General features: G+C 38.1%; 1 protein-coding gene and 1 long non-coding RNA gene across 9 annotated transcripts in view; one reads left to right on the top strand and one right to left on the bottom strand.

Annotated features, from left to right (window-relative positions):
- The window catches only part of ZRANB3 (zinc finger RANBP2-type containing 3), a 279,275-nt gene that overhangs the window by 176,111 nt on the left and 89,243 nt on the right, over window positions 1-13,921 (top strand). For 5 of the 6 annotated variants that reach the window (XM_039874536.1, XM_039874537.1, XM_039874538.1 and 2 more), the window contains exons 15-18: window positions 3,017-3,108; window positions 5,924-6,025; window positions 7,170-7,312; window positions 13,243-13,353. In XM_039874536.1, the coding sequence (XP_039730470.1) occupies window positions 3,017-3,108; window positions 5,924-6,025; window positions 7,170-7,312; window positions 13,243-13,353 (448 nt within the window). Of the gene's footprint in view, window positions 1-3,016; window positions 3,109-5,923; window positions 6,026-7,169; window positions 7,313-13,242; window positions 13,359-13,921 lie in introns of all 6 variants that reach the window. The other variant, XM_039874539.1, reaches the window with a different exon arrangement.
- LOC120611941 (uncharacterized) lies at window positions 7,316-13,247 on the bottom strand. 3 transcript variants are annotated; one of them, XR_005655328.1, is made up of 3 exons: window positions 10,375-13,247; window positions 7,861-8,115; window positions 7,316-7,766 (listed from the first exon to the last, which is right to left on the bottom strand). It is a non-coding gene; the product is annotated as an uncharacterized LOC120611941 (long non-coding RNA). The 3 variants fall into 3 exon arrangements; XR_005655329.1 differs by having other exon boundaries at window positions 7,861-10,447; window positions 11,516-13,247; XR_005655327.1 differs by having other exon boundaries at window positions 7,861-13,247.

Genomic DNA, 13,921 nt, shown 5'->3' with positions numbered 1-13,921 from the left:
AATTTAGGGTTTGGGGTTTTTTTTTAAGAAAATGTTTTTAAGGAATATAATTTCAAGACTATATGAATTTAGCGGTCACTCTGTTAAGTATATAAATGTTGAACAATTATGTTGCACACCTGAGATTAGTATAATTTTTTATATTAATTACATTTTAATTTTAAAGAAAGACTGTATGAATCATGATTGTGTTTGGAGCCAACGATGTAGTATTTTGGATTTATTTACCTTTTGGTTGACTCGATTCATTATTTAGCACTGTGATGGTTGGCAGATATCAGTCTATATGCCGTATATCACTATCTTTATGGGCCAGCTGTCAAGAGAGTGTGAGTAATTTTGGATTATTTTCTTTGTTACTCATTTAGTGACCATGGTAACCCACAGATTGATGTTCTTATTATAACAACCTAAAAATTGCTTGGAGGGACTGTTGTAGTTTTTCTTCCAAATTAGTTGCTTTTAAACAGAGAGAGCGAGTTTGGAGTCAGACTCAAAGCTTTAAAATAAAATGTTCATTTAAGAATTCTTGAGCTCAGGGCATCCTCCTTTCTTCTTCCCTCAGCCTTCTATTTCCTTTAGTTCCTCAAGGTCTTCCCAAAGAATATCTTGGAATGGATCTTGTTTAGGTCTGTTTATCTTAACGGCCTTTAAGGAGACAGTTTAGACTCAGGTGGAGCATACCATTTATGTCTCTAGTTTCCTGGTTCCCGCTGTGACAATCCCCCAAGTGCTGATGAGGCTCTTGTCCGACAGCATACGGCTCAGTGCACTAAGCATCACACTTGGAATTAACAGCTGGCAGTTGTCATCAACTGGGCCATGAGCCTCTTCATCTGTGGCAAGGAAATACCGGCTTGTTTGTTGTAAATTGGTCCCTTGATCAAGACGTATATTAGCTTTACTTACGAATATTTTTCAAAACTCACTAGACTTATAGAAATTCTGTTCTGCCAGGGAAATTTGCCTCATCCATTCCAGACAATGCCAGCATTTGCCCGTGCACCTGTGTATCCCCTCTTCCTTTATTTGACTTCTCAGATCTCTGAACTAAAAACTCCATACAAGTTATATGCTTCCCTTCTCCCCACTAACATGGATTTCCAAAAAAAAAACAAACAGAATAAAGACAGAGGAGGCACATTAATGTTAAAATGTTTATTCTACCAACCTATGCTTTTTTAGAATTAGAGTTGTATGTACTATACTGGAACTGTATTTTTGGAATTCTGGGGTTCCAGAAGGGTGGCTTTATCTTCAAAAGACATCGTCTGTACACTCGAAACATTAAATTATCATTCATGGAAACAAAGAAAGGAGAAATGTGTTCCCCAGTATAGCTAGTAGCTACCAAGAATACCTATCAGCTGATTTGGAATTGTTCCTTTAATGCTTTTTATTGAAGAATAACTTCTGATCTTTATGCATTAGTGCATCAACCATAGTTCTTCAAAACTGAAGACACAATGATTATGAGATGCATTTATTTTATATACATTGAGATAGAAAAAACTCTGTCAATTAAAATACGACACAATATCTTAATGATAGCCTAGACCGTGTCATACCGCCCTCTGTTGCTTCGATATTTCTTTCATTTGTTCTGAGGGATTTGGCATTTTCTCCTGCCTGCAGTTTGGCATGTAATAGGCAACCCTTTTGCACATCTCAGTACCCAAATGTTAGGCAGCTTCCTCTACTTGCATGGATCTCCTTTTCTTAGGTCCCATGAAGCACTTGGTTATTCACTTGCAAGAATATAAACAATTTTGATTATTCCTCCAGTGATACACATTTGCTTCTTTAATGTCAATTTATGCTCTCCTGGTCTGTATCCAATTTTGTTTTTGTATTTATTTTTTTGTATACGTGATAACATTTCAATATCAAATCATAGTGAAACATTTTGAAACTATTTTAAAGGTAATTAAACTCAACACACGCAGTAACAATACTGCATGGACCTCTAGTGTAGTGTCGAAGTAACAACAGTGTTCTTGTATGACAGCTCGTGCGTGGTCACTCAGTGACAACTATTTCGCAACCACCACCTGGCCAACAATGACTGTAAAATGCCACAGTTATTGACCGTAGGACATTCCAGTTTCAGAGATGTTAACGTGTGGGGAAAATGTACATTTTTGAACTTGTGAAATATGGGAATAATTCACAAACCACGTTTGTAAAGTGACCAGTGTCTTGGTTAGAAAAATAAAAATACTCTGACATTGCCAAATAGAATGGCAAGCGAATCATAGACTTCTAGATTTGGGAAAATACTTTAAAAGGTCACTTAGGAATGATGGTGGAAGTGACTAGTACGGGCTCTAGATTACTGGGCTTAGGTCTTCTTACTAATGGTGTGGCCTCAGGCAAGTTAATGTGCCTCAGTTTCCTCCTCTGTACAACGCACTAATTTTTGAGAGGTGTTAACGTGTACTTAGACCAGTGCCTGGCACATTGTAAGTACTTGGTAAGTGTTAACTATAATTATTATTTAGACCTGCGTTATCATTCCTGCAGAATATATTGGTCAGTGGAACTGAGAAGGGAATAAATGAAAAGAGATTATCAGAAAAGACGCTCACCAACTCACTTCCTTTTGTGATTGAGAGGCACCTACGTAGCCGTCGACATAGCTGTATTGCTGCTGATAATCAAAAGGGTGCTCATTCAGTCTCAGCTTTACTCCACTCTAGCAAAAGTCTAGATTCTAGACTCCTTAATTCTTGGTGGCAGCAGATTGTCCCTTATACCTAACTAACTTGTATCTTCTCAGCTAATTCTAAATTTGTTTGTTTCTTTTTGAGTCATTAGCAAAAGCGCAAAGCAACTGGTACCTATACGAACCAATATGTCCTTAGATGGCCTACCGTGAAAGTCTTATTTCAAACCCAGACACGTGTTCTTTGTCACATATGTTGATATATTTGATATAGCTATTTCATCATTCTTATCTGCATAAGATTAAAATAAGCTATTTTAGAAAGAGGCTTTCTTTTATCGTCTTTATTAGAACAGTTGAAGAGTTCAGACACTCTGCCAGTGTATGATACCTTAACATTTTGTGCAAGTAAGAATACTGACCGGATTCACCTCTATACTAAGGTAAGCATCATGTGGATTCTGTAGCTTGAAACATACAAAAGGCTTCGTTTATTTATATTTCGATGGAGATATTTAATTGTGTTAGCAAAGACATTGCCATCTAGTTCCTTTTCTCCTTAAACCTAATTCTCAAATTCTTATGTTGAACCAAAGAGGCAAAACAGCCAAGTGGCTAAGAGCAGTGACTTTGGGGCTAGAGGGCCTCGGCTCAAATCTGTTACTAACTGTGGAATCTCGGACACATCACTTAACTGCCTGGTGCCTCAATTTCTCAGCTGTAGAATGTAGAGAGGTGTCGTTGTAAAGATAAAATGAGCTAATTCCTGTAAAGCACTTAGCATAGTCCCTAGCCATAATGAACTCTCATTAAATGTTAGCTCCTACACTGATCATGTAACAGCAGCAGAAGTAGCATCTTTATAGAAGCCTCAGCCTGCCCATCATGTTCATCAAACTCTATAAAGATTTAACAATAGATTGCTCAGATTCCTGCCATAGCCTAGGTTAGTGGTGCTCAAACTTTTTCAACTCAGGACCTCTTTGCACTCCTAAAACTTGTTGAGGACCCCAACAAACTTTTTTTTATGTAGCTCTATTCATATTTAATGGAAAATGTGAAATTAAAATGGAAAATATTCATTTAATTATTTAAGAGTAGCAATAATGTAAATCTACATATTTGTATCAATAGCATATTTTAATGAAAAATTATATTTTCCAAAACAAAAATAATATTTAGTAAATATTTACATTTTTAGCAATTTTCTCTAAAGTCTTAATAGAAGACATTGGGATTCTTCTATCTGCCTCTCCATGTCACTGTACAGTCATGACAGAATAAGAATAAAAAAAGACAAATAATGTTTTACTATTATTACAGAAATACTTTTGACTTTGTGGATCCCCTAAAAGGATCTTGGGGACCATGTGAGAATCTTTAGCCTATGTAAACTAGTGTGAATATTCAAGGAAAAATTTGCTGAGATTACAAATGCATTTGTATGATCTACAGTTTCAAAAAATTTTTTGAAAAATGTTTTTTATTGAATTGATTGGGGTGACATTGGTTAATAAAATCAAATAAGTTTCGAGTGTACAACACTTTAACCCAAAGTTAAATTTCCTTCTGTCATCAAATATTTGACCATTTTTTTATCCCATCTACCTCCCCTCTCCCTCTATGGTTTCAAATTTTTAATCTTTGTACTAAAATGCTATTTGCAGCTTTTCAAACTCATGGGACATCCTATTGAGAGAATGCCTTTTTTAAAACAACTTATGTTGGAGTTGCCCAAACTCAGTTACATGTTTTCTACTACACCAAGTATAGATATAGATAGTGTACCCTGTAATGATTTTCAGTTCTAACTGAAAATTAGAAGAGATTGTTAGAAGATTAAGAGGTGGCTAGGATCATGAATACAGAATCCCCAAGCAGCCTCCATAATAAATTCACAGCCTCTATCATGGGACCATGGGCAAGAGAAGGACACCAAGAGTAAAGCCAGGCAGCCAACAGCGCTCCCCTAAAAGGCTTGAGCCTCGCCCACCGTGTGGAGCTTCTACAACTGAGAGGAGCACCAAGGACCACTCTGCTCATCTAGAGTGTCTGAGCCACCCTCATCCCATGGGGAAAGAGCTCCAGGCTATGCTTCTCAGATTATCACAGGAGAGTAATAGGGAACTGGTCCCCAGATGGGCTTGAACGTCAAGAAGCCAAATGTCAGACACCAGGCAGAGCACAACATAGGGATTCAGAAGCCCTTAAACACTTTAAACTTTTTACTTTGTACAGTGAAAGGTTTGTATCCTAAATTATATGATTAGTGTATATCCCCCATTAGGTAGAGATGGGGGAGAAACTGAAAACTCCCAGTAGAGGGTAGAGTCCGCCCACTGCCAGGCCAAATACAGTGACAGCCTCACTGAGCCATCTTCTGTCTGCCACCCAGCCTGTGTAGCATGGGCCACCTCACATTCTTGACATGTTTCTTATAGTTTCAAGTGCATTTTAATGACTGTTCTAAATACTTACATGTGCCTTTACCACAAAACAGTATTCAGTGAATTTTCTCAGCCTGAGACACTAAGCAGATGAAATGTTAACAGGTCTTTTTATAGCTACAGTAGAGGTGAAATCTTACCTTTTTACTTTAGAGGAGCTGAAGTAAAATTTGGAAATAGAAATTTGAATAAAAACCCAGTTCATTGCCTAAAAGAACACCCCTTTAAATGAGGAGCAGTTATGGATATTTTAGCATTCTGTGTTGTATTAACAGTATAACTCTAAAGAACAATTCATTTCAGTCAGAAGTCCAGGTCTAATTCAAGTTTAGGATAACAAGTCTATATGTAAACTTTTAAGCTACACGTAATTACTTTTTGTGTGTTTTTGGCCAAAGTGCCAGTAGGAGCTGTAGCGTTTCTTTTTGGCTGAGAGAATTAGAATGTGGGGTTCAACTAGTGATGCTACAATAGATTTTTATATGTAGAGATTCTTCTTCCCCTTTATAAAACAAATACTTCATTTTAAACCTTGTGTTTAGCTGACTACACCCCTCTGCGTGATATTTTTACCCCTAGCAGTGAATGCAGGGGAGGCATTCAGGGGGTGGGGGAGCCTGGCTGCCCTGCTCCTCCACTCAGCATCCTTTCAAGGGAGATGTTGGGGTGCAGGCTTGTCTAGAATGTGCTACCTCAGTTTATCTTTGAGGAGACTGGAGATGTTATGTCATATGTAATGCTTTACTTTTAAAATAATTACTAGTGCCCACAGACAAAATGGATTAATAATGTCTTCTCAATCTATAATCAGGATGGAAACCGGATGAACTGTAATTTCATTCCTTTGGATATAAAATTAGACCTGTGGGAGGATTTACCAGCAAGCTTTCAGCTGAAACAAAATCGTTCCTTGGTAAGAAGAGTCCTGTGAATTAGTTTTAGATTGAAATGTTTTGAGTAATTTTAATGACCATTTTGAGTTTAATAAAAGTAGAGTACTTTGTGGCCTGTTGCAGAATCCAGTCACTGGTCGCAGTGCCTATGCATTACCCCGGTGCTGAGAATGTGTGAAACCCATTTCCTTGGCGAACGATTGCACCTAGAGCTGCTGTTTCTGTGGATAGAATCATCTGCACATCATTTAATTTCTCATTCACAGGATTAAAACTGTGATAGTTGTATCTGACAGCATCACATTTTATCTCTGAAGGTTAAGTTCTAATAAAGACAAATCCTGAGAGCAGGGATAAGACCGTGCTGGGCAACTCCCACCTCACTGTCAGAAACACCAGCATGCGGCTGCAGGCCAAGTACCTGCCAGGGAGGCCTCAGTTCCGACTGAGGCCAATTTACCTTCACTGCTAAGAGGGGTCAACATGTGTGGGGACTGACCCAGCATGCAGTGTACCACTTTTTACAAGAAAATAGTGATCATTTTTTTTGCCCTTTGAGTGGAAATCTGACATTGCCCATGGGCCAGCTGTACCTGTCTTGAAGGAAAAAGTAGCCACGTTATTTTCTTTGGCATCATGTAATCCTGTTCTCAGGTTCCCAGAAAATAGCCAGTTACGTATAATTGAATAATAAGTAAGATTAATGGTACTCTAATAGAAAATGTCCCAGATTTATTGATGGCTATTTTCCTGTGATAAGTAGTTGGGTACAAAGCGATTCTCGGATGTGGCACTGTCACTGTCATTGTCACTGCTGCAACGCCTGCTGTCTCCAAGACCAGTTTTGCCTCGGCCACTACTTCCAATAGCCAGGCCTCCTTTGATCTCAGTGAGCACATTATTGCCTTTGGTCCCTATGTGTGTGGAGCACTTGTCCTGGCTGTCCTGACACGTACGTGCTTTTAGAGAGTCTCTAGGTTGAAAGAGAATTCTGCAGAACTGGCCATAGATAGTTCACAATAAAGATATGAAAGCTGCATCAAATTGAAGAAAACCTTACATTGTGAAACTCAACAGCCTATTTTGGAGGTAGAGTAAAACATCAGTTTTCCGATGTTATAAGTAGCCTCACTTTCAAAGGAAGATTTTCTCATTTTCTGCCAGATTTTGAGGTTTGTTCGAGAGTGGAATAGTCTAACTGCTATGAAGCAAAGAATAATCAGGAAAAGCGGGCAGTTGTTCTGCAGCCCAGTTCTTGCTTTGGAAGAGATCACAAAGCAACAAACCAAACAAAATAGTACAAAAAGGTATGAGTTGTCTTTCTCTTTTTATTTTGTATTTTATTACTTGACATGATTATTTCTATGGGAAGGGGGCGTTCTGAGACATTTTATGGAACGACTAATGAAATCTTGATGATTTAAGAGAAAATTATACATAAAATGACAGCTTATTTTATAACAACATAATTAGATATTTTGTGAATTTGATCGAATCTGCTGGAAACAGTTAAGTTACCTGAATCTTGCTCACCGTGCATCTCACGCACCAGGGGAAAGGCTAGAGTCACAGAGTGGTGTGACCTGTGACCTCTCAAGCCTGGGACACTTATTAACAACAGGAAAACATTTTACTGTTAGAACAGAACACACCCCTGGGCTCAGTCTGCCCTGTGTTCCTGGGGCGTGAATCTTCGGTGTCATGAAGCAGAGTGCCGGTTCTGTTTGATACAAGTGGTGGGAGGTAAGTATTATCATGTCCCTGGTTGGAAACAAAAGGAAAAGTTAAGTGTCTCGTGTTTGTAACTTTTTTGTCTTTATCATTACAAGTCTCTTTCTAATCTCTGTATACTCACTTTCCTTTCTTGGCATCATAACATCATAACCATCATAAACCTGCGTGATCTCAAATCCCCATTCTCTGTCGACTCTTTCGTCAGCACAAAGCAGAAATTCTCAGGAAAGGTAGTCAGCTGCCCGTCTCTTACTGTGGAAGAGATCACAAAGCACCAACAGACGCATTGGCAGGAAAAGCTCTTTTAGCTCTTGCTGTCTCCATACGCCTGTAATCTCTCTTCATCTTCACGTTTCATCATTTTATGATCTCTGGCCTTTTCCATGCACACAGGTGAAAAAAATACATCAGTGGTATGTACAGGGATGTGGTTGATTGAATAAATTATGTTCCCATATAGTAAAAAATCTCTTTAGCTATTTCAAAATATGGTGTATGGTATATTCATATGACAGAACAAGAATCCTTGTGATAAATTATTAAGGGTAAAAATAAGTATGAAAAAGTATGGAGATACAAATATATGTAATTGCTATTATTGACATAGAAAGTATCTAAAAGGATACCTTAGAAACTCTTACCAGAGGTTTTTCTAGGCCAGTGGTTCTCAGATGGAGATGATTTTACCCCCCAGGGTGGCAAAGTTAGGAGATATTTTAGTTTTTCACAATTAGGGGATACAACTGGAGAACATCTAGTGGCTAGAGGGCTAGGATCTTGCTAAAACTCCTACAGTGAACAGGACTCCACTCCCAGGCAAAGAATTATATTTCAAAATGTCAGTAGGGTCACTATTGAGAACTCTTGCTCTGGACCATAAGATCGGGGAATTTGTGGAGGTGGCATGGACTTCATACTTTATGCCAGGATGACATATTCATATGATGGAAAACAAAGGAGGAACTATAAATGAACAAATGATGTCAGGTGTAAAACTAGGAAAAGATGGAGTAAGAGGTGAAACTGGCTAATTGGAAAGTGCATAACCCATCCAACGTGATTCAAATTCAGATTTAAAAATAAAATACTGTATGAGTCAAATAAAGCCCTTTGACTAGTTGGATTTTTCCATGAGCTGCCAGTTTGGGGCTCTTGCCTAATCTCTTCTGTATTGATTGAATTTTTCTCACGAGCATGTATTACTTACATAAAAATGCATTAAAAATTTGTGTATGTTTATACATACGCACATACCGACACATACGTATGTGCACACACAGATAACAAAAAGCATGATGCCTATTTTATTTTTCTCAATACTTCTTCCAGTTCTCCCCATTTTCTCATTTTTATAATGAAAGGCTTCATGGAAGTATTGGTCATCTCTTTACATGATCATAATTCCCTTCTTTACTGAATTTACTACCACTCCAGCCATTTCTAGACATGTCACATTGTTATTCTCCATCAGACATGGATGACCACTTAAAGAACCACCTGAGAATGATGGTTAAATTAGGTGTAATAGCAGAAGCCATAAAATTATACAAGCCAAAGTTATATGCCCAGTGTTATTTATAAAATTATATGTAGATGATATATTACAGATAAAACTTGTGTTGCTAAGCAGCAGAGCAAATAACCAGGTGTCTATTTTTAAAAGCTTACTCTGGCGGCAGTTGTGAGACTAGATTGAAAGGGCGAGACTCAAAATGGGGAGACAAGTTGCGTTAGTTTTCCATTGCTGCTATAACAAATTATCACAAATTTATTATCTCATGGTTTTGTAAATCAGAAGTCTCAGTTGGCTCTACTAGTTTCTCTGCTCTGGATTTTATAAGACTGAAATCAAGATGTTGGCCAGCTGGGCTATTACTGACAGTCTGGGAAGAATTCATTTCTGTGTTCATTCGGGTTGTTGACAGAATTCCATTCCTTGTGGTTGTAAGACTTGGGTTTCCTTGCTGGCTCTAGAAGCTGGGAGTCACCCTTAGCTTCTAGAGGCTTCTTTCTAGTTCTAACATATGGGCCCCTACACCTCAGGTCCAGTAATTGTGTGTCAAACTTTCTCAAGCTTGGACTCACTCCCCATCTTAAGGTCAGCTGATCAGTAACCTTAATTATATCTGCAAAGTCCTTTTACAGCATTGCATAGATGAATGATCGATTGAATACCGGTGACAGGAATCTTATAGGGAAATATCTTTAAAATTCTGCTACCACACAAGGTAAAAGGATATTGCAGTAGATCCAGGCGGGGAAGGTGGCGGGGGTGGATTGAGGACTAGAGAAAGGTAGAGAGAGGCGAGCTCCAGGAAATTGACTTTTAGCAGAGCCAAGAAAATGAACCTGGCATACCTGCAGAAGGGCAGTACTTTGAGGAAGCATGCTGATTCTCACCACAGAACCCCACTAGTTCTCAGGCAATTGCAGTAATTATGTCTCTGATAATGGGATTGGAGGACAGGACTGCACTAGAGCACCGATTAGAAGTTTGTGTGGGGAGAGTTAGACACTGGATGCCTTTCCCGCCCTCTGTCCTACCAGTTTGCTTTCTAGAGAAACTGAACCAGAGGCGCCAGTCTCAGGGGACATAAAGGGAGAGTCATTATGCTGGAAATTGACACTCTCATACCCCTTTCTTCACTCAGCTTCCAGAATACCAGCAGCCACAGTTGACTTCCTAGGCAGAGGATTAGAAGATTCATCTGTGAAAAAAATGGAATGGCCTCAGAATAAAGACACACAGATACTGGTTTTTAGGAATTTTCCCCAAAAGCAATGGCTAAATCTCTAACAAGATTATCCTCCAATGACATCCACCAATTTTCAGGCCCCATCCAAGCTCGGAGCTCGCAGTCAGCTTTTGAGTAGCTCATTTTTAAATGTGAATGGAAGCCGAGAGCACCAGCCATGGTTTCAGTTCCTAAGTTAAGTTCCCACTTGTCAGAAGCAGGTCAGATTCACATGGAGCCGTGCTGGGTTTAGGATGCCAACTATTTATCCTCCAGCCACAGCCGGTCTTCAGAGCAGGCCAGCAACCTACAGGCCAGGGGTGTTCTTTTTTGGAGGCATGGGCCACTTTCCAAAACACATTCCTCTCTTTCTGCAAAACTTGCCATTCTGTCCTCCCATCCCCATCCAGGAATTACCTAATAGACAACATTCTCCTGTCCCTATTTGTCAAAACTGGGATTTACCATAATCCTTTTGAGTTAGTATACTTAAATTCACTTCCTAGCAAAATTCAATGGAAAATTAAATATTGGAACTCATAACTATTTTAAAAAGTTGTCAGACCCCCTATTTGGAGTTGATTGATCTGTTTCTTATGGTTTCCAAAATTCTGTGCTTAAACTTCTTGTAGGAAAGGTTATTTTTAGCTCTTAAATCTCTTGAGTAGATTTCTCAGCATCTTTTAAAGTTACTGAATTAGCCTTCTAAGCCTTTAGACATTGAATAATACCTAAGGCAAGGCTTAATATCCCCTTACCCCTCACAGCTAGGAAGCTTTTGAGTTCATTTAGAATCTACTGAAATACTTCAGTGAAGTGTTTTTGTCAGGGGAGTAAAATGGTTGAAGAAATGGGGAATGGAAGAGTTCGCAAACTAAAAGGGCAAGTAAAAATGATTCTTTATTGCTTTAAGGAAGACACACAGTGGACATGCAAATATATGAAAAGACAATCACCCTTACTCTTAACAGAAGAAATGCAAATTTAAAGCTATAATGAGATAACTATCACCATTAGCAGAGAAATTTTTAACTGACGTACCATGTGCTATTGAAAGTGTGAAGAAACAGGTACTCTCCTTCATTGTTGGTTGGCCTGTATGTTGGCGCAAACTCAAAGGAGAGCAATGTGTCAAAATTTATCCAAATTTAAAGCACCCAAAACTTTTGACCTAGCCCTTCTACTTCTGGGAATATCTACTTCATGTGTAGAAAATATCATGTGTAGGGATGTTTGTGACAGCATTATTTGCGATAGCAGAGACATTTTGGAACAACCAAAATGCCCATTAATCCAAGGCTGGTTAGATCTATGGTTTATCCAAATAATAGAATAACATGCAACCATTAAGAAAGTAGGGCAACTCTATGTGTAATACTATGTATGGAAAGATCTCCGAGATGTATATTTGGGTAAAAAGAGCAGGATGAAAATTAGTGTGTATATCATACTACTAGTTGTTTTTAATAGTAAAAACTGTAATGGGGAGTGATGAAAATGTCCTGAAAGTCGGTTTTGGTGGTGGCTGCACAACCTCGTGAAAGTACTAAAATGCGCTGAATTGTCCATTTTAAAGTGGTAAACTTAATGTTGTGAGTTATATGTCAATATAAATACAAAGATAAAACATATAACCTATATACAGAAAAAATCAACTATTTCTAAAAAGATATATTAAAAACGAAACAGAGATAGCTTCAGAAGAGGTAAAAAGGATGGGAATGGATGGAAACTTATTCTTTACCATATACACTATTGTTTTACATACCTTTTGAATTTTGAAATATGTGCATGTATCACCTAATCAAAATTAATAGTTTATAAAAAGAAAGAAATCTTTTAATTATTAAATCTTTAACAATTTTAACAACGAAAAAAGCAAATTTCTAAAATTTTACCTACAATTGCACAATCCCATTGTGATTTAATTTTAATTTTATTGTCAAGCTACCAAATGAAGAAGTACGCAAAAATAGGAAGAAATTCATGTTTAAACTAATTTTTTAAAAACTACAATAGGTGTAAACTATCAGACAAACTGGGCCATGCTAATTAGAAGGAATTAATTGGATAGTTGCATTTCACCTACTTAAATTCCCCCGTCACTTTTAATTGGAATAACTTCCCTCTTTACTTCCAGTCCCTAAACCATTGTGTGGTATTGATAGTGTTGTGTAATAAGGTTCTGAATCCCACATCAAGAATGGCTTTACTTTTGTGGAAGATTCCGTAAACCTCGTATGGGCTGATAATAATGGAAACAACCTTGGGATTATAGAAGATGCGATTGAACCTGTTTAACTAAAAAGAGAATCATTTTACCCAAAAGGCTGATACACTGATTAAGGTGATTTGAGGAACCTTGAAGAGAAAGCCAAGAGGGAGGTGAAATGCAGTTAGACATTTTCTACTCTGCTTGGTAGGCTGTTTACCTATGGCTGTCAGTTGTGCATGTATTTGATAGTTTCTTGTTCCTACACCCACTCCTTTTTTCTCCTAAGTGAAAGTTGATCCAAAGGATATTGAATGACTCCTGATTTCTTAGAAAAATAAATCTTGAGAAAACTAATGTGGAAGAGATGTGTTTGCACACCTGGAGGCCAGTGTACAGAGAGAAAATTTCATTCCCTAACTTTAGTATCAGCACAATGAATAGACTTATGCCTTGCTTTTTCTTCTCCCGCTTTTGCAAGGAGCAATGTGAATGTGAAATAGAGAAACTCTTACAGGAGAGAGAAGAAATCCACTTAACCATGTAATTGTTTTAGATACATAACCAAAGAAGATGTTGCTATAGCCTCGATGGACAAGGTGAAGAAAGATGGGGGCCATGTCCGTCTGATCACCAAGGAGGCCAGTCCACAGGATGTTTCTACAAAGTAAAGTGTTTTATTTACTTACTAATAGGGCATAGTAGTACTAAGACTATTCCTTTACATTTATGTGTTCATTTTTGTAATATGTTCATTTTTGTAATAATACTTTACCTCTGAGTGGCCACTTTATAGGTTATAAGGAGCTTTCACAATATTAGTAGCTCTTCAGTCCCCCTAGTAACCCTCAGAGGCATGTGATGTTCTCACCTTAGAAATTAGAGACAAGGAATGGTCCTGAGAACAGGCGGACCCAGTGACCTGCCCTAGGCCACTAAGATGCTAGGAGACCTGAGGTCAAATACGGGCTCTGCCCCCCAATCTTGAGCTCTTTCTACCATAAGTTTTTCTTTTAACAAACACTTCTAATAAGCAGCCATAGAAGATGAGCCAAAGCAGTTGTGATTCCCATGCAGGATTTTTCAACATGCTTGAGTCATATACCTTTTCCTTTTATTCTAACAAGTTGAGCACGTGCTGTCGTGTTTAATTTCTAATTTTAATTTATTCAGACTCTGAGTTTACCTGTAGGAGGCATATATTTAGCAAGTCTTCTGTTTTCATTTCTGTAAAC

Source organism: Pteropus medius, unplaced genomic scaffold (assembly GCF_902729225.1).
Source record: "Pteropus medius unplaced genomic scaffold, Ma_sr-lr_union100, whole genome shotgun sequence".
Classification (NCBI taxonomy): domain Eukaryota; kingdom Metazoa; phylum Chordata; class Mammalia; order Chiroptera; family Pteropodidae; genus Pteropus; species Pteropus medius.
The sequence above is the reverse complement of the archived record's forward strand: the minus strand, read 5'-3'. Positions and strand labels throughout refer to the sequence as shown.